Below are 26,760 nucleotides of genomic sequence, written 5' to 3'. Positions count from 1 at the left end.
CAATAAAGCTACCATCAATATTGCTGCTAACCCAGTCCTGCATGATAGGACAAAACACATTGAATTGGACAAGCATTTTATTAGAGAGAATTTTGAAAATGGAGAAGTGTGTACACCATATGTCAGCTTAGAAGAACTTACAAATATCTTCACCAAAGGTCTTCATCATGTGCGGCACAAAGATTTGTGTGACAAGTTGGGCATGATTGACATCTATGCTCCAACTTGAGGGGGAGCACTAAAATAATTTAGTTGTTGGTGTTAGGGTCTGTTTGGCTAGTTAAATTGTGTTTTTTATTTCGTTTTTTCACTTCTGTTATGTCTGTTATTGTACTCAGGGGCACAAGGGTCTTTTCCCTTGTTATTTCTACCACCCTATATATATTATAATAAAGGCTGGCGCCGCCAGCACTGTTACATTGCAAATCCCTTCTCTTCTCTTCCTCTTATTTCTGGCCGGCCATGCTGTCAAGATTAAGTATAGTAAGAATGGGCCCTAGTGTTCTTTATTTCTTTTAAGTAGTGTTTAAAAGTTATGTTTCTTAGTTATGGGCCTTCTATTGTTTTCTTTAATTATCTCTTTAGTGTTGGCCGCCCCAATAAGGGCATCCAAGTAATTGTACTCAGACAGAATTATTAATAAAAGTGATGAAAAGGGGTTATAGAGAGAGGTTCAAATTCTACTTTTCTCTCTTCCCTTCTTTTTTATTTCCACAACCTATTGCTGAAACTTATTTTCTTCTTTCTCTCTCTCTTTTCTTCTTTTCTTGCATTATCTGAATTACAGTAAGTGTACCAGGTTCTCATTTTCAACTTTTTTCTCCTTTCTTTGCCCATACATAGTGTATATGGAGAACTGATTGGTTGATCAATCAGCTACTTATGCAGCTCAGCTAGGAAGGTTTTTAGAGAGTTTTGTGGAGGTTTTTCATTCTTAGTTGAAGCCCAAGGCAGGTTCTTGGAGATTTTTCTCAAAAACCCTAGATAACTGGAGAAACCTTGTTACATGTCATAAAGATAGTTTGAACTAGACGCTTGGGGATCAAAGGTAAGCCTTTTGATTTCTATTAGGGGCGGTTTTGGTTGGATTGAATTCTAGAACCTCTAGAAGGGGCGGTTAAAGTTTCTCTCTTTCTCCCCATCTCGTAGGACCCTGTAAAACCCTAATTTTAGGTGGTTGAGAGGTTGTTCTTTGCTTAGAACAGTAAATTTAACCTAATAAAGCCCTAATTTGATTCTCATTTGCATCCGTTTACTCAATGGAGGAAACTGGAGGAGAGAGAGCAAATATTCCACAGATTTCAGGTTTGGACATGGGGGGGGGGGAATCTAACCTAGTAAAGCCCTAATTTGATTTTCGTTTGCATCCATTTACTTAATGGAGCAAACTAGAGGAAAATTCGGGTTTGGACATTCGGGGGGGGGGGGGGTCAGTGGAGAATCTTTTTGGGGCTGTAACTACTGTGAAGCTAGATGAGACCAACTATTTAGCTTGGTCTCAATCTATTAAGATACATGTGTGTAGTAGAGGAAAATGGAGTTATATTACCAGGAGCAAGAAGAAACTAGAGGAGGATGATCCTACCTATGAAAGGTGGATGCAGGAAAACTTAATACCAATTTGCTTTCAGCTAATAATTTAACTAAATCCCTGAATTGCAGTGTAACCTTTTTTCCTTCATATTGTGTTTTTCAAGACAGGGAATCTCAGAAGGTGATTGGGAGTGGCCATAAGGCGAATGGGATCTATCTGTTAGACATGCCTGAGCAAAGCCAAGTACAACCTACGAGAACTACATTTGTTTTAGAGTCCACTAGTCGTATTATGTTATTTCATAGTCGTTTGGGCCACTTGCCCTTTTCTTCATTGAGTTAGTTGTTTTTAGAAATATTTAAAGGAATTAGTCTACAATTCTTTATTGTGGGTCTTATGAGTTCTCAAGGCATTGTAATAGCACTTATCCTTCAAGTAATAGAAGATCAACTATTCCTTTTAATAGTATTCACTTTGATGTATGGGGGCCTTACCATTTACCATGTATGGGTGGGTATAAATATTTCATGCTGCTTATTAATGATTTTTCATGATATACTTGGATTTACCTTATGCGCTCTTGGACTGAAGTGCCTAAACTTGTGCAATAGTTCCATGAACACATACTCAATTTAATACCTGCATCAAAATATTTTGATTAGACAATGCTAGGGAAGATTTTGAGAACTCCTATCTTGAGAAGTTTGGGGTTATTCATCAGATTTCTTGTGCCCACACTCCACAACAAAATGGAGTAGTGGAGAGAAAAACAAACACATTGTGGAAGTCACAAGGAGCATTCTTTTTGCTACACATGTTCTTGTGAAGTTTTGGGGTGATGCACTTTTAATAGCAACATACCTTATTAACCGCATGCCTTCTTGAGTCTTGGGTTAAAATCTCCATTTGGAGTCTTCTTTCCTGATGTTGAGATTTTCTCTATTCCTCTGATGGTCTTTGGTTGCACTTGTTATATCCACATTCCTAGTTCCAAAAGACGCATGACCCCAAGGCTCAGAAGTGTATCTTCCTTGGTTATGCCTCCACACAGAAAGGGTACTGTTGTTTTGATTCCATTAGTGGCACCTGATTTGTTTCCATGGATGTTACCTTTGTAGAGTCACTTCCTTTTTATGGCCATCCTTCTGAAGGGGAGAGATATCTCAAGTTGTTTTTTTCATCCTTTCCTTTGCCAACTCCAGTTGAGTCTTCTGTCAACCCTCCACAGTTACCCCCTTTCCTGTGGAGGGATCTTCTCCTTTGTGGCCTTCCACTCCTACTCCTCCCCTTCCTCCTGCTAGTCCTCCAGTTGTTTCCACTCATCCTATTCTCCAGAGGTAGTACCAACGACAAAGGCTAAGACAAAAACAGGTTGATCCTACACCTCCAATTGAGACTCAGGCGCTCCCGATTACTGAAGAGAGGACATGTCCATCACCCACCCATTACTTTGAGAAAAGGTAAGAGGAAATGTACAACTCATTGTATTTCTAAACACCTTTCCTACAGCTTTTTGTCCCCATCCTACTATGCCTTTCTAGCCTCCATTTCCTCTCAATCCACCCCAAGGTCTATTTCAGAAGCCTTAGCCACACCGGATTAGAAGGATGCTATGAGTACTGAAATAGAAGTCATTCATAAAAACAATACTTGGGATATTCTTGGTTTGACAGGTTTAGGGCTGCTCTTGTTCAATTCAGCTACACTGAGACTCAATCAGATCATACCCTTTTTGTTAAGAGAAAAAGCACTTTGGTGACATTCCTTATAGTTTATGTAGATGATAATGTGGTTATTGGTAATGATACAAAAGAAATTAGTGCTCTCAAGAAGTTTCTTAGTTCTGAATTTGAAATTAAAGATTTTGAGGAGTTGTGGTATTTTCTGGGCATTGAGGTCGCTAGGTCCAAGGAAGGTGTCTTTATTTCTCAACGGAAGTATGTTTTAGACCTTCTTACCAAGACTAGAAAACTTGGTACTAAACCTGGTTCTACCCCTATTGATGTTAATTATAAACTCTCAGCAAATGATGGAGAACTTTTAGCTGACGGGGGAGTGTTTTAGATATTACTAGGGAAGCTTCTTTATCTATATATGACTCGTCCAGACATTTCATAAGCTGTGAGTGTCATCAGCCATTTCATGCATGCTCCCAAAGATACATATAGCTGCTACAGAAAGGGTGTTATGCTACCTCAAGGAAACCTCCAGTAAGGGTATATTATTTGCTAAACATGGACACATGAAGGTAGAAGCATATACAAATGCTGATTGGGCAGGAAATGTGGATGACAGGAGATCGACATCAGAATATTGTGCTATGGTAGCCAGAAATATTGTTTCCTAGAGAAGCAAAAGCAGTCAATGGTTGCTAGATCTTCAACTGAGGAAGAGTATAGAGCTATGGCCCATGGTGTTTTTGAGTTGTTATGGCTTAGATCTCTCCTTTAATGAGATGGGTGTTTCATGTGATGAGCCACTGATGTTGTACTGTTATAACCAAACCTGTCATTAACATTGCTCACAACCCAGTTCAGCATTATAGAACTAAGCACATTGAAGTAGAGAGACAGTTTATACTGGAGAGTGGCTTCAGAAGAGGTGTGCCTACCTTTCACTGCATCAAAAGAGCAGCTAGCAAATTTTCTAACCAAGGGAGTCCCAAAGGCAAAGTTTCAACATTATGTAAGCAAGCTGGGCATGATTGACATCTATGCTTAGCTTGAGGTAGAGTGTAGTGAGAATGGGCCAAATGGGCCCTAGTGTTCTTTATTTCTTTTAAGTAGTGTTTAAAAGTTATGTTTCTTAGTTATGGGCCTTATGGGCCTTCTTTTATTTTCTTTAATTATCTCTTTAGTGTTGGCCGCCCCAATAAGGGCATCCTAATAATTGAAATCAGACTTAGAATTATTAATAAAAGTGATGAAAGGGGGCTAGAGAGAGGTTCAAATTCCTCTTTTCTCTCTTCCCTTTTTTTTTTCTTCCACAACCTATTGCTGAAACTTCTTTTCTTCTTCTCTCTTTCTCTCTTTTCTTCTTTTCTTGCATTATTTGAGTTACTGTAGGTGTAATTTTCAACTTTAATCAAACCGACTAGTGTGTATATATATATATATATTCCATATATTATATATGTTTTTCATATATTATATACATAAATATATATGCATTATATAAATAAATATTTATAATATATAAGACATAGGACATTTTACAAAATAAATGACCAAGTTTGGTCATTTGAAAAAATCATTTATGTTTTTTAAATAATGACAAAAACAATGAGCGGGACATTAAAATCACTTTCTTTTGACCAAATTACCCCTTTAAATCTAAGATGGCCGAAGTTACTGTTCATTGTCTTCCTCCTCCCACACTCATCCGACAATCAAACCAAATTGCCCCTTTAAGTAGAAATTTAAAATAGAACTAACAAAATGAGACAATTGTTTACATTATTCTCTCAGGAGCTACGTGACTAAGGGGAAGTTAACATTTAGGGGTGATCGCGGTTCGGGACTAAGTTTTTGATACCGAACCATTGTAAATTGGCTAACCAATTCACCGGCTAGTTAGTTGTCGTTGGAGGTGATTGGTGAAATGGAAAAAAGGTAAGTCGTAATACCCTGAAGCCCATATAAACAAACTGCAAAAACAATGTAAGCATTCAAGAATGTTGATGACAAAAGATGGTTGTTGTTTTCCTTAGATTGTTACCTTTGAGTGAGATAATAACGGCAGTTGGTAGTGATTGGTGAAGGCAATAACCAAGTCCAAAAATAGAGAGCCTTCAACCAAGCCTAGAAACATAGGCAATCAATGGTTTAGAGCATTCAGGCATTCCTCCTTATGCGACTAGAGGAACCTCTGACACTATTCAGGTGTTCGGCATCGAGTGTTTCTTCGTCCTTTTGTGAGCGGCAACCAGACATCCTTATTCAACTCCTTCCTTTTGTGGTGGTCTTGGAGGAAGAACAGATGAACGAACTTACTTCTTAGAATGAGATAAGAGATTGAGAAGAAGGGAAAGGGAAGTATGGAAGGTGGTGGTCAGGACTAGGAGGGTGGAACTGGTGGAGAGCGTCATAACGGAGGCTAGGGTTCACTGGTACAATGAATCGGTGTTCTACGGGGATGGGAGATTGGAAGGAGGCTAGGGTTTGAAAAGCAAAAGGGGATGAAATAAAACTCGATTTCGGTTTTGGGAGGGGAATAAGTTTTGAAATTGTAAAATAATTTTTTTTTTCTAGAAACAAAAAGGATAACTTCATTACTACCCATAATAGTTTGTACAGGACGACGATATACCGCTATGTTCTATGTTTGAGTGTTGGGAGGAGGAAGACAATGAATAGTAACTTCGATCATCTCAGGTTTAAAGGGGCAATTTGGTCAATGAAGAAAATGATTTTCTTGTCCCGCTCATTGTTTTTATCATTATTTTAAAAACATAACTGATTTTATCAAATGACCAAACTTGGTCATTTATTTTGTAAAAAGTCCTAAGATATATTATTTATAATATAATAATTTACATGTATTTCTAGTATTTATATTATATAATTATATATTTATTGATGATATATATTGTAAATTTAAAAAATTCGAAAAATCGAAGAACCAAACCGATCAACTAATTAGTTTCGATTTTCGGTTTTCCAAAAACAAAAGACTAGTTTGGTTTACAAAGAAGGCCTGCAGTTTGGTTAACCGAACCATGAACAGTTGTACAATCTATGATGTAAAAGGCCATGTTAAGACAATAAGATATGACGCTAGAGAAGTTGTTGACAGTTCCCTTAGACAATGAATATAATAATAAAACACTCTTATGTAGCATTGCTCAGGTTTGAAAAAGCCACTTTAGACCCTAAAGCTTTTAAAAGGACGTATTGAGTAAACTACTTTGGAATCTATGAAGGCATAAAGTTAATTAAGTAAATTGAATAAATTACATTAATTAAGATAATTAAGTAAATTAAGCCAAATATGTAAATTAAACAATTGAATAAATAAATCAAATAAATTAGGGAAACTAAGTTAGATGAATAAATTAATAAACAAAGATAATCGATCTAAATAAGTAAATTAAGCCAATTAAGCAAGGTTTTAAAAACTGAGCTGAAAATGGAACTGCTTTGGCCAAGGGTTTCTAGGTCAGTGGTTCAACCTTCTGGTCCAAACAAATCAGCCTGTGATGTTTTGAAAAATAAAAAAAAATAAAAAATGACCTGAAAACCGTTCACCAGGCGAATAGTTTAGCGGTTCAACCATTTGGGTCAGTAGTTTGTTGATCACATGAACATTTTTATGGAAAATTTCGGGACAAGTATAAAATGGAAACGAACAGTTGACCAAATCCTAGGTCGAATAATTTGATCGCCTAGGTCAACGACAATTTTAAAACCAAGCAATTAAGTGAATTAGCTAATTAATTAAGTAAATTAAGCTAAGTAAAAAGATCAATTAAAGAAATTAGGCTAATTAAGGTAAATAAGTAAATTAAGTTACTATTAATTAAGTAAATTAGAAATTGATTACTAAATTAACTAAGTAAATTAAGTGATTGCTTATTTTCTATTAGTTAATCTAATTAAGTTTATATTTAAGAAATAATTTACTCTTAATTACTGTTAATTAAAGACTCAATTTATTTACTGTTCTTCCATCATAGGCCCCTTTATCAAGGATCATTACAATCATGATAAAATTAATAAAATTTATGTTTCAAATAATAACTTTTTAACATCTAAAGTGGCTTTTTCAAAATTTAGGGTCTGAATTGGCCTGCAACTTCCCAATTTTTTTTACATGAGTAGTGTCATATAAGCATGCTTTATTATTTTATTCGTTGTCTAATGGAACTGATGTCTCTAATCCTTTTTGGCTTAATGTGGCCTTTCCATCATAGTTTGAAGATGAAAATGGCCCTTTTCTATGCTTAGGGTCTAACTTAGATTTTTTTTTTTTTAAGTTCAAGGGTAGCCAAAAATCCAATTTTTATTTATTCTTTAGTTAATTGTTGCTATGTTCAACAAAATAGTTGTTGTCCATACACAAACAAACTATATGTATGGGTGAATAGAAAACATTAACAAATTCTCTTACCATCTATGATTGAAAAATAAAATGAAAATGCACATAGTCTGGGCATTCAAAAGACATGTTCAGAAAATGAGTGTGGCAGACAGGCGAACCTAAGATGGATGAATGGAAAAACTAGAAAGGATAGGATCAGAAATGAAGCCATCCATTGAAACCTAGGAGTGGCCCCAGTAAGTGGTGAAATGATATAGAGTAGACTAAGATGGTTTGGTCACGTGCATAGAAGATCACCAACAGTCCTAATTAGGAATTATTTGTTATAAGTGGAAGGGGCTAGAACAGATATGGGTAGACCAAAAAGGGCATGGGTAGCAGTAGTAAGAAATGATTTAAGCACTAATAATTTAACAGTGGATATGGCTTTAAATAGAATGAATTTGTGAAATGGGATTCATTGTTCATGTAGCCGACCCCATATAGTTGGGATAAGGCATGGATGATGATGATGATGATGAACATATCCATACATGTTGAACATATGTGCCAAGATCATTTCGAAGTTCAAACTGATATTTATTTACCTATGGAGTGATCAACATATTTTCCTGACTACCAAAGTTCTCAGAAAGTTTTGCACAGAAATTCTAATTGTTTTGACCCAGAACAATTCGTGGTTCTTCTCAGCCATTTCTATTTGAATCCCATTGTAAAGATCTTCGAGGTTCAGTTGTTGCATGCATTGGAAGCAACACCAAAGTCTGGCAAGATTTATTTTGAGAACCCTATGGGTTAAAAATAGCTTACCTTAGTATAATGGGTCTTGGTTGAGAGAATCCATACAGGTTTAATAGCCTAGAAAATGATAATACCTAGTTTTCCTCTTATTTTCTTTGATTTTTCATGCATTCCTAAGTTTTGATCTTTTGATTGTGAATTGAACAATGTACAGAAGATGGGACTTAACTAGGTTCATAGCTCAGTTTACAATCTTCTCTCCTTTGTAAATTGATGTTGAGATGGTTGACCTAGTCCACTTCCATTGTTTCCTGTATCAATGACATGCCTATAAAATAGTTTCACCTTTACGTTTCTTGTTTGTATTATTCTATTACTGCTTGACATTGTTCATTCTTCTAAGTTGTTATTTTCACTTAACATTTTTAATGTCTTATTAATTTGGTTATGGTCATGGACATCTATGCAGTTCTACTTTATATACTTTAGGGAACGTGCATGAGCTAAAGGGTCTTGTGATTGTTATTAGGATCTTGTCAGCAAATGTTACCTCTGTAAGACACAACATTCACCCATGTGTTCCTCTTTAGCATGCTCCAATATCTTGATTAAAGGTTTGCTCCCACATCTATGGCCTTCATCAAGTGGAGTGTTTCCCCATCTACATTGAAAAATATAAGATCATTTATAGGAAAATGGAAATATAAACCTTGAAGTTATCGTCTGATTGACCATAAATTAATAATGTAATAATATAAATACACCTGTTTTATATTGAAAGGAAATATCTATCTGCAATAGATTCCCAATGCCAACAATTTGCTCCACCTCCAATTAAGTGCACCCATTACAAAAAAATAATTCTGATTTTGTAGTTAAGAGAAACATCCTTAGTAGAGATTTCATGCATACAATGAAACAATTAAGTTGTTGTCTTTTCCTTATACAGTGAAGAAGTCAATCACTTGGAGAAACACAGAATGGCAGGATGAGACACATGCTAAAGCATTGCACCAAAAAATGTTCTATGAAAGTATATATGTGTTTTAATGTTCGGAAAGATCTGTGTTGGAGCAGGGGGGCTCTGAATCAAGAATTGCCATGGATCAAATAATTGAGCTCTTCCTGAATATCAATAATCATTTGACTGTTGTTGAGGAACTTATCTCCTTCGATTTCTGCATTCTTTAAGTAGGACTGTATCCAGAATTTTGTAAATCAGACCAAAGCTTAACTTGGAATAACTGACAAACTCCTTCCTATGGGTGAAATTATTTGTCCCTCTATTTTTTCATGCTTCATTAGTGACTAATGAACATCCATTCCTTTATGAAACAACAATAAAAAAGACACAGGATATAATAATCAACGTTATTAGTGAATTACTTGGGTCTCAGAAGAAAAGCATAGAGAAAACTATTCCAAACCTTTCATTCTACGTTTGTCCTGAATTTTAGTGTCAAAATTAGTCTATTTGGCTTGACTTGAGTGATTTCTAGCATAAGAAACAAGTGGGAAGAGAAAAGAGAAGAAGATTGGAGTGAAGAGCATAGAAGAAGAAGGTAGGGAATCTTGTTTTCTTCCTAAACCTCTTCAATATGATACTCCTTGTCAACACTCTTGTCTGAATAGAGAGAAGAACAAGAATAATCTTAGAGGTGTCAAGAATGAATGACCCCCACCTAAAGAGTCTCTTATATATTAAAAGATATGTACAACTACAAGAATGCCCATATAGGGCTGAAAGAGAAAAGAAGAATAAGAATAATAAGTGGGCTAGTTAGTCTACTAGCCAAATCATTAAAATTACAAAAAAGTATCCCGTATGGGAGTTCCCCCTCTTAAGTAGGGAGTTCTCTCTCTTTAAGTAGGAGGGACAGGTGTCCTTCACCTAGGAGGAGGGGTAGTTACATAACCACCCACTCCCTATTTAAGCTCCTCAAGGGGAAGCTAGAAACATATACACACGGAGAGACTCTTCGGAGAAAATTTCACAAGAGATTCTTAAGAAAAGCAAAGATAAGGAGAGAAGAAAAGAAAAGTGCTCAAGGGAAGACAAGGAAGGAAAAGTCTCACTAATACAGGTAGAGAAAAGGAAAGTCCTCTCTGTGAATACTTCTTATTTATGCCTTTTTCTATGTATCATTCTTTCTCTCTCTTTTGTTATTACTTTTGAGAAAGGAAAAAGAGGGAAATAAACCATCTACAACCAAGTGCCTCTATGTGGTTGATTATGGTCCCTCTTTCAAGACAAAGTTAGGGATTAAACCATCTACAGTCTAAATCTCAAAGGCTGATTATGGTTCCCTTCAAACGAAAATGAAGAATAGGGGGGAATAAACCATCTACAACCAGGTGCCTTTACTTGTTTGATTATGGTCCCTCTTTCAAGACAAAGTTAGAGAGTAAACCATCTACAGTCTAAATCTCAAAGGCTGATTATGGTTCCCTTCAAATGAAAATGAAGAGCAAAGGGATGAAAATCGTCTACAATCAAATATCCAATTTGATTGACTACGGTTCCCTTTTTGTATGCAAAATTCCAAGGAGTAAGGCTGTCTACAATCAGAATTTCATCTGATTGACTACAACTTATTATGAAGAAAGGAGTGAGAAGGAAATTTTCTTTGTATTAAAGAAAAGAGAAATGTATTGCTGTATAGTTTCTCAATTGTATTTTCTTTTTCTTTCTTCTCATTCATTTACACCTGATGTAAAAGAAAAGCAAATGAAAAGTTCTTTTTAAGTATCCTATTGTTCTTTTCTTTTGTTCTATGCATTCATTTCTCCAAGTCAAAATCAAAAGGTGTTCTCTACTTTCTTGTGGGGATGTAATTAAGGGGAGCAATCCGTATGATTCCCTGAATGGGCCATACCCAAAATAATACAAACTCAATCACTTGATTGAGTGAATTATGTTGCATGAGAATTTATTAAAATTTTCACACCAACACTCAATAAGGCTGAGTCTCTTTTTATTTTTCTCTCTTTTGACTGGAGTAATGAGATAAAGAAGTTAAGAAACGTGCTAGCTCCTATATTTATCTAAACAGAAGTCCTAATCATAGTAGGACTTTTGCTTACTTAATTAATGGATAGTTGGCTGCCGTTTAGTTTGTTGGGCCTTTCTTTTAAGCCCATAAAGATAAGTGTGAAGAAGTATGGGACCACACTTTAAATAATGGTCCATACTTAGTTACTTAAAAGCTTTTAAGGCCCATTTACATTAAAATCTTGTAGGCTCATTAACATATAACTTGGGCCAACTTCAATTTAAAACATGGGACTACACATTATGTATGGGCCCACATTCATAATTTTCTTAAGCCCATTTAATTATACTCTTTAAGCCTTATATAAAAGCTTCTTGGACTTAAGTCATATGGGCCAATAATAATAATAATAATAAAAGAAAGCCTAACAATATCTGTGTAGGCCTTTTCTTTTACAATTTCCAGCTCATTGGAGGGGCTTTTGTTTTCAACTTTAAGTCTTAATTAAGTCTGATTCACAAAAATCTGGCCCAATCAATTAAAAATAGCTTGAGCACTGCAACCTCAAGCTATTTTGTTTTTGAGTTCATAGTGCTCAAGGGGTCACTGTTAAGTCCTTAAGTTTGTTGGACTGGGAGTAGGTTATTAAGATACGCCCAGTCACAACTTAAAAAAACTAATAATAAAGAAGAAAAAAAGGGGCTTCTTATAAGCCCAATCAGTCCTATTGGTGGGATGAAACCTTTTAATAAAGAAAGGGGCCTACAGTCTACTTTAGTGAAAAACAGGCCCCAAATTAGTTGGGCTTATTTGCAATACAATAAGCATTTAACGGGCCTGTAGTAGAGCCCATTTAATGGAACAAAAGGCCATAAAAGAATAAATCCATTTTGATTAATTTCTTGTGAGGTGTCCCACTTATTTATAAGGGATACCACTTGTCCTATTCTAACAAGAGGACTATTTTCCCTCCTTTAACTAACCACTTTAAGTGGGGAGACACATGTCACCCTAGAGGAGAGAGAGTTATTTTCCCTCCTCTAACCACTTTAATTGGGGAGACACATGTCACCCTCGGGGAGAGAGTTGTTTTCCCTCCTCTAACCTCTTTAAGTGGGGGGGCACATGTCACCCTAGGGGATAGAGAGTTATTTTCCCTCCTCTAGCCACTTGAAGTGGGGGGACACATGTCACCCTAGGGGAGAGAGAGTTATTTTCCCTCTAACCACTTTAAGTGGGGGGACACATGTCACCCTAGGGGAGAGAGTTATTTTCCCTCCTTTAACCACTTGAAGTGGGGGGACACGTCACCCTAGGGGAGAGAGTTATTTTCCCTTCTCTAACCACTTTAAATGGGGGGACACATGTTACCCGAGGAGAGAGAGAGTTATTTTCCCTCCGCTAACCACTTTAAGTGGGGGGACACTTGTCACCTTAGGAAGGAAGAGTTTTCTTTTCCCTCCTTAACCCATTTTAAGTGGGGTGACACTTAGCACTCTATGAAGAGAGGAGTGGGGAGTTACTTAATCACCTCCCTCCTCTATATAAGCCCTCTCCTACAAGGAGAAGGGGCTAATGCCTTTTTGTTGGCTATTACTAATTTATTTACAGGATTTCTAGCACTAAGAAACAAGTGTGAAGAGAAAAGAGAAGAAGATTGGTGTGAAGAGCATAAAAGAAAAAGGAAGAAAAAGGTAGGGAATCTTATTTTCTTCCTACACCTCTTCACTTTGATACTCCTTGTGCTTCCCACATGAGATGGAAGACCATATTCTATCAATTCCTCTCACTCCTTTCTTTCTTCCTTTTATTTTTCTTTTCTTCCTTGTTTCATATTGAAGGATATGTAAGGAGATAACCATCTATAGCCTTGTCTACGAAACATGGCTAATTATGATTCCTTACTTCATTTTCACCCTGAAAATCATTACTTTGTGTGAAGGGAAAAACCATCTACAACCTTGTTCATGAAACTTGGTTGATTATGGTTCCTCACACCATGATAAAAGTACATAATCATAATTTAAAGGCCATTTGTAGCCTTATTGATGAAATATGCTGTTTTATGATACCAATAGAAGATCAAGACTGTAATCAGTCTTGAATCCTAATAGGTTTTAGGTTTGCAAAACAGAAGAAAAAGGGGAGAAAGGAGAGAGAGAATAGAAGAGAAACAAGAGAACACAAGTTGTTGAAAGAAGGGACAGATTCTTACTGATCTGCCGCCGCCACTCTCTTAATATTTATAGGTTATGTTTAGTACATAATGGAAAGGACACATCTGCCCTTGGTACTTACATAATAAATAAAGTAAATAAAAGCTGAAATAAATAACAACTGAATTAACAAACTGACTCAAACTGACACTACTATAACTGAAATAAATAACTACACTACTGTCCTACGAACACAGTGGGGACCACTACAGTGGGGCCCACATCAGTGTTCTCTACACTCCCCCTCAAGTTGGGAGTAGATATCTATCATGCCCAACTTGGATAGGTCTGTCACTAACTTCTTCCTTGGTACAGCCTTGGTGAGGATATCCACGAGCTGCATATTAGATGCGATGTACGGAAGACACACTTCTTGTGATGTGACCCTTTCTTGCACAAAATGTCGATCAACTTCAATATGTTTAGTTCTGTCATGCTGCACTGGGTTGTGGGCTATATTAATAGCTGCCTGATTATCACAAAACAGCATTAAGGGCTTTTCATAGTCAATACCCAACTCTTCAAGTAGTGACCTCACCCATAAGATTTCAGCCACTCCATTAGCCATTGACCTGTATTCCGCTTCAGCACTGGAGCGGGAGACAACACTCTGCTTCTTGCTCCTCCAAGAGACAAGGTTACCTCCCACTAGGGCACAATATCCAGAGGTAGACCTTCTGTCATCAACACTTCCAGCCCAATCGGCACTTGTATAGACTTCTACCCTCATGTGATTATTGTTCTTGAGCAATATACCTCTACCCGGGCATCTCTTCAAGTATGCTAATATTCTCTCTGCCGCAAGAAGATGAGAAGTTCTAGGGGAGTGCATGTACTGGCTAACAACACTAACTGCATAGCTGATATCCGGCCGAGTGAGGCAGAGATATAGAAACTTTCCAACCAACCGTTGGAACATAACTTTGTCTTCAAGAGGCTCCCCACCATCTGCACTAATCTTGTGATTTTGTTCGATGGGTGTATCAGCCGGCTTAACACCCAACTTTCCAGTTTCCGCCAACAGATCTAGAACATATTTTCTCTGGGAGATAAAAATCCCCTGCTTGGATCTAGCAACCTCAATACCCGAAAAGTACCGTAGTGAACCAAGATCTTTCACCTCAAACTCTTGATGAAGGAGCTGTTTGAGGGACTAAATCTCATGACTGTCATTTCCCGTCACCACAATATCATCAACATATACTGCCAGTAGTGTCAGAGACGACTCCACCCTCTTGATGAATAGTGTATGATCTGACTGGGCCTGTACATAACTAAACCTTCCAAGGGCTAATCTGAACCTATCAAACCAGGCTCTAGGTGACTGCTTTAAACCATACAATGCCTTGTTCAGTCGGCAAACCTTCTTACCTGTCTCTGTATCATAGAATCCAAGAGGCAACTGCATGTAAACCTCTTCTTCTAAGTCTCCATTCAGAAAGGCATTTTTAACATCCATCTGAAACATGGGCCAAGAATGATTTGCTACAAGGGATAACAAAACTCGAATGGTGGTCATCTTGGCTACTGGGGCAAAGGTCTCCAAGTAGTCTATACCATAAGTCTGAGTGAACCCCTTTGCAACCAACCGGACTTTGTACCTTTCAATAGAGCCATCAGCATTATGCTTCACAGTGAACACCCATCTGCATCCCACCGGTTTCTTTCCTTTTGGAGGGTCAACCAGTGCCCAAGTATTATTCTTCAATAGGGCATCCATTTCGACTTGCATTGCATCTTTCCATTCTGGAACTGATAAGGCTTCTTGCACTGTTCTTGGAATAGGGACATCGGCAATGGAAGTGAGATAGGACCGGTAAGATGGTGATAGACGATCATAGGATAAGAACTGTGAGATGCTGTGAGCTGTAGAAGTGGTGCAATGTCGTTTCCCTTTGCGAATGGCAATAGGGAGATCAAGGTCATCCACAGGAGGGGAAGTGGCAACAGTGAGAGGTATCTCAGTAGGCTCTGGATCTGGAGCCGCAGAAGGAACTGGAGCTAGCCGGGACTGCCGAAGACTAGGATCAACCTGCCTGCATCGCTTGTGATAGACTCTCAATTCCGGCTCCCTCTGACCACCCTCACCACTACAACCTTCATTATCTAGTGGAATAGGTAAAGGAATAGCCCCACTTCTACCAACCCCATCACTACTCTCCCCCTGAGGAAAGAAACTCAAAACAGCCCCACTTCCACTCTCACTACTCTCCCCCTGAGGAGAAACCCTAGGATAATAGGGTGTCTCCTCAAAGAAGGTGACATCCATGGAGACAAACCGTTTCCCTGAAACCGGATCATAGCAGCAATAACCCTTTTGAGTTTGTGCATAACCAAGGAAAATGCATTTGGAGGCCTTAGGTTCAAACTTGGAATGATGAGGCCCGAGAAGCTGAACGAAACAGGTACAACCAAAGGTTTTAAGGGGAACAATGAACAACTCCTCGTCTGGGTATAGAAGGGAAAAGGGGGTTCTCATATCAAGGACCCGGGAAGGAACTCGATTAATGAGATAAACTGCCGTGAGGATAGCATCACCCCAGAAGCGAATAGGTACATTGGAGGTAAACATAATGCTTCTAGCCACCTCCAAGATATGCCTATTCTTCCTTTCGGCAACGCCGTTCTGCTGTGGTGTATAAGGGCAAGTGCTCTGGTGAATAACTTCATGGATAAGAAGGTAGGAGGTCAATGGCTGACCAAAGTATTCCTTCGCATTATCAGATCTAAGGACTTTGATTTTGGTCCCAAACTGAGTGAGAACCATCTGATGGAAGTTTTGGGTCAGAGCAGGAACCTCATCCCGAGAACGCATAAGATAGACCCAAGAAAACCGGGTATGGTCATCAACAAACAGTAGAAATTATTTGTACCCACCCATAGAAGAGATATGATATGGCCCCCAAACATTAGTATGCACAATACCAAAAGAAGAATTACTCCTTTTATTACTTAAAGAATAAGAGGTTCTACAATGTTTGGCAAACTCACAACTCTCACACCTCAACTTTGATAACTCAACAGACTCAAATAAAGCAGGAAACAGACTCTTCAAAGACTTAAAAGACAAATGACCTAATCGGTTATGCTTTCGCATAAGCGAACTCATAGACTGGGAAACAAAAGACTTCTTATCCACTGACTCCTCCCGACGAGAACTCTCTCCAAGCAGATAGATCCCGTTCATCTCACGGCCAGTCCCAATCACCTTCCTTGTCTCCAAATCCTGAAAAACACATTGGTCAGGGAAAAAGGTTACTGAACAGTTCATGTGTTTGATAATACTACTAATTGAAAGCAGGTTAATATCAAGCTTAGGAACATGCAAGACAGAAGATAAAGAGATAGTATCCGATAGCTTGATGTCCCCCTTGCCCGAAATGGGAACAAGAGAGCCATCAGCAATGGATACTCTATCTCGGCCAGAGGACAAGTGATAAGAAGTGAACAAAGATGGAAAGCTATTAATATGGTCAGATGACCTGAATCTATTACCCAGTAGTGATCAGTATTACATGGAGCTGAAGCATGGTAAGCTGAGGTTCGAGTACCTGAATGTGCAAATGCAGATGTGGCAGGAGCTGATGGTGACTGAGATGGCTGAGCTGAACTCCCAACTTCCTTTTCCAACTATATGAGGGCAGCCCGAACAGCAGCTAAAGTCTCTAGGGATGTGCCTGATGAGGATGTTGAATTAGTGTTTACCGCCATATGAGCATTACCCTTCTTATTTCTTAGTTTTGCTGGGACCAAGTGAGGATGTAGCTTCCAACAAGTATCTTTTGTGTGCTTGGGTTTCTTGCAATGTTCACATACCAGATCCCGTTTATCTTCCTTCTTCCGGTCCCTTTCTGAGTCACCCCCTGGCTTGGGTTTAATAGCTGTCAAGGCTGGGAAAGAGGGCTGAGGCTGCATCATGACTTTCCTCCTGGTCTCTTCACTATGCACCAGGGAGTATGCTTGAGAGAGGGTCACACTATCTCTTGTCAATATCTGTTGTCGCACAATGTCATATTCTGAATTCAAACCAGCCAGAAACTCAAATACCCTATTCGTCTTGACTTGCTTTCTATGAGTCTGTGCATCTTTGGTACTCTCCCACTCAAGGGTCTCTAGATGGTCAATTTCATGCCACAAGGATTTCAAGGTAGAGAAGTAGACAGAAACTGGCTTCTCTCCTTGTTTAAGGCTGTTCACCTCACACTTCAGTTCATAGGCTCTTGCAACATTAAGGGGTTGGGAATAGGTTTCTTTCACAACATCCCATATCTCTTTGGCTGTCTTTGCCCACAAATAATTTCGGCTGATATGTGGCTGCATAGAATTACACAGCCATGCCATAACCAAAGAGTCCTCTTGAACCCACTTGGTGTATGTTGGGGCCTCCTTGGAAGGTTCTTTCACATCTCCCAAGAGGTAACCCAGTTTTCCCCTTCCTCCAATAGCCATCATGGCTGATTGCGCCCACTCCAAATAATTTGATCCATCAAATCTCATTGTTGTAATCTGAAACTCGGTTTCAGATACACTACCATAACTGTGGTTTCCAAAACTACTTTCTCCCTGACCCTTAAACTCCATCTTTGATCAAGATTCAGTGGCTACAAATTGTTAGAGCAACTATACCAGAAAACAGAGTCAAACAAGCAAGTCTGAAATCTGATCCGAAACCAACATAAAACTGATCTGATCTGAAATCTGAACTGATCCGATCTGAAACCAACCCAGATCTGATCTGAAATCAATCGCCTATCACAGTATATGCAAGAAATCAACTCAAATATGATCTGAAATCAATTGGCATGCACAGTACCAGGCAGCCTATCAATCTGAGATGCTATTTTCTGAAATCACTACTGTGGGGCCCATTGCTGCGAGAGCAAAATTATGGTTTCAACTGTAGGTTTGAAGTAAGTGCTTAGCTGCACTCTCCAAGCAGTCCACAAAAGTGGGACTTGTCGTAGGGCAATATGAAACCCTAAAAACTAATCACCTTTGAAGAGGGAGGTTCAGCCCAATAGTCAAACCCTAGAAACAAACTTAAACACAGTTTGGCAAGCCAAACCCTAGAACAAACTTGAACACAGTTTGGCCCCTCTTTCTAGATAGGTCCAACCTATCTCGACTGATTGTAGTCTCTGAAACTCAGTAAAAAAAAAACTTACTTAAGTACTTCGGTTTACTGTCTTCTAGGGTTACCTGAACCCTAACCTTTGCTGCCTCTTCCTGATTACCAACTCTATGCAAGTCGCGGCAAGTCTTCAACTGCTGCGAACCTCTCCTGGTAATCTCCAAGATTCAGCCACCGAAAAACTTCTTCAGAGCTTCCAGCCCTAGCTAGTCCTCATGTGGTCGGCTGGACTAGACACACATGAGAAGCCCTAGATAGGCTCTGATACCAAGTAGAAGATCAAGACTGTGATGAGTCTTGAATCCTAATAGGTTTTAGGTTTGCAAAACAGAAGAAAAAGGGGAGAAAGGAGAGAGAGGATAGAAGAGAAACAAGAGAAGACAAGTTGTTGAAAGAAGGGACAGATTCTTACTGATCTACCGCCGCCACTCTCTTAATATTATAGGTCATGTTTATTACATAATGGAAAGGACACATCTGCCCTTGGTACTTACATAATAAATAAAGTAAATAAAAGCTGAAATAAATAACAACTGAATTAACAAACTGACTCAAACTGACACTACTATAACTGAAATAAATAACTACACTGCTGTCCTACGAACACAGTGGGGACCACTGCAGTGGGGCCCACATCAGTGTTCTCTACAATACCTATTTACTTGTTGTGCATACAATGTTTGTTTCTTTATTCGCTGGATTTCTCTCAAACAAAGAGGGAATATATACCAGAATTCTCAAAGGAAAATTTTGTATTAAAATGATACTTAGTTTAGTCTCTATTCATTGGTACTTCTGAATTAGAATCAAAAGGTTTTCTCTGCCCCTAGTAGAGATGTAATTAAGGGAACATCTATGTGATTTCCTGAATGGGGTTTACCCAAATAACAAAAAAATCCAGTTATTAGTCTAATTCGGTGAATTATGTTATGTGAGAATTTATGCTAAAAAAAATTTCCACTAACAATGTACAACTTAAAATTTAGTAATATTGGAAAAAGAAACCGTATGCATAATGTTCCCTGTACCCCATAGGTAATTATTGTCAAAGCCAACTCCTAAACCCAAAATCTTAACTAATTCATACAACCAACCAGTGTTTACAACTCCCCAAAAGTCTATTCCTTTTGCATTCCCTGTTTAGCTAAAGTATTAGCCACACCATTTGCTGACCTTTGTACCCAATTGAAAAAAAAGTTCCTCCCACTTGTTAAGCTTTTGATTCCTTTTGTTGAGGAGTTGTTTATTTTATGTTTATTTACATGAGGTTACAACTTTTATTACACCATTTGCTGACCTTTGTACCCAATTGAAAAAAAAGTTCCTCCCACTTGTTAAGCTTTTGATTCCTTTTGTTGAGGAGTTGTTTATTTTATGTTTATTTACATGAGGTTACAACTTTTATTTTATGTTTCTTTATTGTGGTGGTAGGTTCATTTGGTCAGTGCAATATTTTATTCCACCCAAGATCAGAGCCTTTAGTCAGAAGGCTATACATGTGAAAATTGTTGAGCAAGAGAAGAAGAAAGAAAAGAAGGAAGAAGAAGAAGAAGAAAGAAGAGGCTATTGAGTTAAGGCCTCAAAAGAACTGCTTCAGTCGAGTGAAGCATTTGTTTTTATACTATACTGGCCGTACAACACAAGAGGTCTACAAAATTACAAAAATACCCCTGTGGGCACTAAACCTGCGTACAGTACATATAATAAGCCTATCAACACTCCCCCTCAAGTTGGGGCATAGATATCAATCATGCCCAACTTGTCACAGAGACCTTGGTGTCTGGAATGGTTTAGCCCTTTTGTAAAGATGTTTGCTAGTTGGTCTTCAGAGCTGATGTATGGAGTGCATACTTCGCCTATGATGATTTTCTCTCTGATAAAGTGCTTGACAACTTCAATGTGCTTTGTTCTATCATGTAGTACTGGGTTGGCAGCGATACTTGTAGCTGCCTTGTTGTCACAGAGTAGAGTCATGGGTTTGTCAACTGGAAAACCCAACTCTCCCAATAGATTCTTTATCCACATACATTCGGCTACTTCGTGTGCCATTGCACGGTACTCAGCTTCAGCATTGGATCTAGCTACCACGGTTTGCTTCTTACTCCTCCAAGTAACAAGGTTCCCTCCTACAAAGGTGCAGTAGCCACTAGTAGACCTTCTGTCACTTTGAGATCCAACCCAATCCGCATCTGTGTAAATTCCAACTCTAAAATGTCCATGTTTCTGGAATAATAAGCCAGCACCTGGGAACTTCTTAAGATACCGCAGTATTCTCTCTACTGCTTCAAGATGAGTGGACCTAGGTGCATGCATGAACTGGCTGAGGACACCAACAACATATGCTATGTCTGGACGAGTCAAAGAGAGGTACAACAATCTCCCTACAAGCCTCTGAAATTGCTTCACATCCTTAAGAGGTTCACCTTGGCTATCACTTAACTTATGGTTGGGGGTCAATGGGAGAGTCAGCTGGTTTAACCCCAATCTTTCTAGTGTCCTTAAGCAAATCTAGGACATATTTCCTTTGGGAGATGAAGATACCCTTTTTTGATCGGGCAACCTCAATTCCAAGGAAGTATTTGGCGGGTCCAAGATCTTTCACTTCGAACTGAGTGGCAAGGAAGCCCTTCAAACTTTGAATTTCATGCTTCCAATCACCAGTAACAATTGTCATCCACATATACTATTAGGGCAACCATTTTACCTTCTACTATTTTTACAAACAGTGTTTGATCTGACTGACATTGCTTATATCCCCTCTGCTGAACTGCAGTATGAAATCTGTTGAACCAAGCTCTTGGTGATTGCTTCAGCCCGTATAAAGACTTCTTTAACTTGCACACTTTTTGTTCACTTCCTTGAGCCAAAAAACCGGGGGGTTGAACCACATAAACTTCCTCTTCAAGGTCACCATTCAAGAAGGCACTCTTGATGTCGAGCTGATGTAGATCCCAGTTCAGATTGGCAGCAAGAGAGAAAAGGACTCTAATAGATTTCATCTTGGCAACAGGGGCAAAGGTTTCTGTATAATCAACTCCATATACTTGAGTAAAACCCTTTGCCACTAAACGAGCTTTATACCTCTCCACGGTTCCATCAGCTCCATGCTTAACAGTGAACACCCATTTACATCAAACTGGATCCTTTCCCTTAGGGAGATCAACAAGTTCCCACGTGCCATTCTTATGAAGGGCATCAATTTCTTCCTTCATGGCCTTTATCCATTCTGGTACTGAGAGAGCTTCTGCCACATTCTTGGGAATAGGGATACTGTCAATGGAGGTAAGAAAAGCACGAAATGAAGGTGAGATGTTCTCATAGGAAACAAAGTTGGAAATGGGGTGTTTAGTGGTGCACGACCTAACACCTTTCCTGTGGGCAATGGGAAGGTCAAGATCATTAGCAACAGGGAGGTTGGGAGTCAAGTTACCTGAGTGAGTATGATCTTCCCCCAAGGAATTTGATGGCACTTGAGGTACGGCTTCTGGATTCTCCACAGCTCTTGAACTTGGTTGGCCTTTACGACGACGAGAAAAAACACGGAAAGGTGGAGGATCAGAATGAGAAGGGGGAGAAGGAGTAGGAAGAGGAGGAAGTTGAACCAGTTTCTCCTCATGCCTACACTCCCCCTGAGGAGAAACAGGAAAGAAGGGTTCATCTTCAAAGAAGGTAACATCCATGGAGACATAGAATTTCCGAGAAACAGGATCAAAGCAACGATACCCTTTCTGAGAGAATGAGTAGCCAATAAATATGGACGGGATAGCACGAGAGTCCAATTTCCCCCGACTGGGAGATAGGTTTTGGACAAAGCACCGACAACCAAAAACACGAGGAGGAATAGAAAGAAGAGGGGCCTTTGGAAAGAGAAGCTGATGTGGGGCTTTGTACTCAAACCAACGAGAGGGCATTCGGTTAATGAGGTATGTAGAACAAAGGACGGCCTCAAGCCAAAATCGTTTGAGAACATTCATATGGAGTAGTAAACCCCGTGCCACTTCAAGAAGGTGTTGGTTCTTCCGTTCAGCCACACCATTTTGTTGTGGCATGCGGGCACAAGAGCTCCGGTGAAGTGAGCCATGTGAAGCAAAGAACTCAGTGAGGTCACTATGAAAAAAACTCTTTTGCATTGTCTGATTGAAATATTTGAATTTCGGTCTGAAATTGGATGAAGACCATCCGCTGAAAATCTTGGATAATTTTTGGTACTTCCTCACGGGTTCGCATTGGATATACCCAAGTGTATCTGGAATAATCATCAATAAAGGTAATGAAGTACTTGTAGCCACTCTCAGAAGGTAAAGTAACAGGGCCCCACACATCAGAATGCACAATGTGAAAAGGAAACTCAGATTTACTATTTCCTTGAGGAAATTGTGTTCTACAATGCTTTCTTAACTGACACGTTTCACAAGAAAAATTAGAAACAGACACGGACTTACACAGTTCTGGGAAAACAACTTTCAAGGACTCAAAAGACAAATGACCCATACGACAATGCCACAAATACATTTTACTCTTCCTGAACTGACTCATAGACTCTGTAACATGAAGGCCAACCGTATTCTCCAGCATATAGAGTCCATCAACCATACGTCCCCTACTAATCGTCCTCCCCGAGGCCAGATCCTGAATCAGACAATAGGAAGGGAAAAAAGTCACAGAACAGTTTAAGGAATTTGTAACACTACTGACTGAAAACAAATTCATAGGGAATTTTGGAACATGAAGAACATTAGAAAGAGTAAGGCCGAGGGGAAGAGAGAGAGTTCCTTGACCAGCTATGGAAGTGTATGATCCATCAGCTAGTCTCACTTTATCTCTTCCGGAAAGGGTGATAAGTTTGAAAGTAAGATGACATACCAATCATGTGTTTTGACGCTCCATAATCAATGATCCATGGAGAGTCAAGGTCGTGAGAAGCAACATGGAAAGTTGTGGCAGGATTACCTGATGTGGATGCAAAAGAGGTGGTGGGAGGAGCATCCATCTGGCGAATTGCTCTACCATAAAGCTCTAAATGGTCACGGAAGGAGTTTACAATATCCTCCCTTGGGTCAGATCCAGAGTAGCTATATTGGCCATGTGGTGTTTGATTCACAGTAGAAGTGGAGGGCTGATTCTCCCGAGTAACCATGTTGGTCATGTGGTGTTTCTTGGTACCTTGTTGCCCGGGTCTTCTAATTACATCTGAGCCTTGCTTTTTAGGTAAATCCTGAGCCCACTTTGGTTTCCCATGGAGATCCCAACAAGTATCGTTGGTGTGCCGGGGCTTCTGACAATTAGTGCACCACAATTTTTCCTTATCTTCTGCTTTCTTTTGGAGATCCCCTCTCTTGGAAGAAGGTCCACCACTAGTAGAAGTACCCCCCCTTTGCTGCCAACACAACTGCATCCCCTCTGGTGTTGTTCATCAAGTTTCTCCTGCTCACTTCAGACTGGACAAGAGCATAGACCTCCTAAATTGAAGGAAGATCCTTAGAACTTAGAATTTGTACTTTGATGGATTCATAGATAGGATTGAAACCATGTAAAAAAGCAAACACTCTTTGCTGTGAGACAAGTTTCTTATACAATTTTGCATCTTCGTCACACTTCCAATCAATATTCTGGTAATGGTCCAACTCCTTCAAAACAGTGGTCAAATCAGAGTAATAAACGGATAAACTCCTCTCCCCCTGTTTACAAGTAGATGAAGCTGCTTGCAGTTGATAAATCTTGGCATAGTGTCGAAGTTCAGAATATGTGGATTTTGCCTGTCCCCAAATCTCATTTGTAGTTTCAGCCCACATGAAGTTCTTCCTTATTTGCGGTTGCATGGAGATCAAAAGCCATGACATAACCATATTGTTCTCCTGATCCCATCTATCATGTTCTGCATTTCCAGAAGATGGTTCTTTGATTCTTCCATTTATGTAGCCTATTTTTCCCCTTGCAGTTATGTATAGTTTGATCCCCCTTGACCACTCTAGGTAGTTTAATCCATCAAGAGGAACAATAGCCATAGGGAATGATAGGTCACTGCTTCCACTCATTCCATTCAGCATTGTAGAGATTTCGGATGTAGCTGAATCTTCACTATTCATACTTCTAGGTTCAGAACACTGCCTTACAGAGCTGCTACAGTCCACAATAGGCAGTTGCTGATTTTCGGTTCCACAGAAAACCAAGCACAAACACTGCAGCTACAGTACGAGGTTGTATGACCTACACTGTGTAGGAGTCCACAGAACAATATACGAACTGCACTTGTAGTGTAACCAGGTCTGAATGACCTATAGTTTTACAATTCTAATGCAGCTTCTCAGCTGAAAAAAAAAACTCAGTAGGAACAGCAATACAAGTGGTGGTTCACCACACCTAATCGGCTGATATCCACTTTCCAGGGCAGCCGAACAGTCACTTAGGGTTTAGGGTTCATCAACAGTCCCTTAGAGAACTAAATAGAGCAACACATAATCGGAGGAAGGGGGACAGTCCCTACTCAGATTTTGGGACATTAACAGTCCATCGAAAGAGTGCAAGAAGAGAACCACAAACAGAAAAAAAAAATTCAGTTCAGTACCTAGGTCACCCGAACTGTGAATAGGCAGTACAGTCAAGGACTCAAACTTCTCTTTAGGTCAGAACCCTCCTTCGTACATCTGGGATGGTTTTCCACAGGCTTCTTAGCCGAGCAACTCCAGTTACCAGCACCTTGGGCTGAAGGATGAAGGATGAAGAAGAAAAAACTTGTAGCAGACCTTTTTCTGCGCTAGGAAGTAGAACAGTCAACTTTCATGTAGCAGAACCCTACTCGGCAGTGGAGACTAATCGCAGCACTAGAGAAAGCTTCCTCTTCCTTGTCTTCGAGCATCAGAACTATAGCTTCTACGCAGCAATGGAGAGAGACCTCAGCTGGTTGTTTTCCAGGCCTGGACGGTCCTGCTCTGATACCATGTTGAGCAGGAGAAGAAGGAAAGAAGGAAGAAGAAGAAGAAGAAGAAGAAAGAAGAGGCAACTGAGTTAAGGCCTCAAAAGAACTGCTTCAGTCGAGTGAAGCATTTGTATTTATACTATACTGGCCGTACAACACAAGAGGTCTACAAAATTACAAAAATACCCCTGCAGGCACTAAACCTGCATACAGTACAAATAATACACCTGTCAACAAAAATTAAAACTTGAAAGCATCTTCAGAATAAAAGGACAAACTGGTGTCTTTCTCCCCATGTGTATTCTTTGTAGAGCAAGTGGAAATCTACATTTCATTACTAACCTCTTCTCCATTTATATCTGGTACTTGCGATTTTATCTTCTCACATTTTGGATGTAGGTGGAATCCTCTAACTGATGTGAGTATCCTATTCAATATTTCATTCTTCTCACCACCCAAGAAGAGGGGCAAGATATTATAGAGATGCATTAGGGCTGCTATACTGTGGACAATTTGGGAGGAGCCAAATGCAAAAATTTTCAACGACAAAAGTCAGCCCAAGGAAGCACTAATTGAGACCATTATGGTAAGAGTCACACATTAGATATGGATGGCATTAAATAGAACGAAATTGAAAAACAGGATTCATGTATCCGGCCCCATATAGTTGGGATAAGGCTCGGATGATGATGATGGTAAGAGTGGTACATTGGGCAAGATCATTGCACACTTTCAACCAATTTCCAACTAATGAAATTATAAGAGGTTGGTGAGCAATAGCTAGCACATCATCAACTAGAGAGATCCAAGAATAAGAACATGGTTACCACCTTCACAATACCTTATCAAGATGAATTTTGATGCTTTCAGATTGGGCAATCCTGGGAATTCAAGGACTGGAGGGGTCTTTAGAAGCTGCAATGTAGATAGATTGGCAATATTTTCAGGACCTAATGGGTATGAGGACTTCACAAGAGCTGAACTATCGGCAGTCTTGCATGGTTTAAGACTAGGGAGATCTCTCCTCGCTATAAGGGTTTTGTGGTTGAGGGAAATTTTGAAGTGGTGGTGGATTGGCTGGAAACATGGTTTACAATATCGGCAAGATTTGACAAAATTTGCCTGAAATCTCCCCATTTTTCTAGGGGGCGATACAAACTTTTCCAGGAGTCCTTTTTTCCCCTAATATC

At 39.3% G+C, this 26,760-nt stretch overlaps 1 protein-coding gene across 6 annotated transcripts in view; it reads right to left on the bottom strand.

Annotated features, from left to right (window-relative positions):
* The window catches only part of LOC148853017 (potassium channel KOR2-like), a 124,879-nt gene that overhangs the window by 31,561 nt on the left and 66,558 nt on the right, over positions 1 to 26,760 (bottom strand). For 3 of the 6 annotated variants that reach the window (XM_088947793.1, XM_088947791.1, XM_088947792.1), the window contains exon 12: positions 8,865 to 8,975. The exons of 1 other annotated variant lie outside the window; for it this stretch is intronic. In XM_088947793.1, the coding sequence (XP_088803919.1) occupies positions 8,865 to 8,975 (111 nt within the window). Of the gene's footprint in view, positions 1 to 2,103; positions 2,174 to 8,864; positions 8,976 to 9,376; positions 9,512 to 26,760 lie in introns of those variants that run through there. 2 more of the 6 variants (XR_016099950.1, XM_088947796.1) reach the window with 2 other exon arrangements.

The sequence above is a fragment of the Nelumbo lutea genome, chromosome 5 (genome assembly GCF_056320005.1).
Source record: "Nelumbo lutea isolate HS-2025 chromosome 5, American lotus-T2T, whole genome shotgun sequence".
Classification (NCBI taxonomy): Eukaryota; Viridiplantae; Streptophyta; class Magnoliopsida; order Proteales; family Nelumbonaceae; genus Nelumbo; species Nelumbo lutea.
The sequence above is the reverse complement of the archived record's forward strand: the minus strand, read 5'-3'. Positions and strand labels throughout refer to the sequence as shown.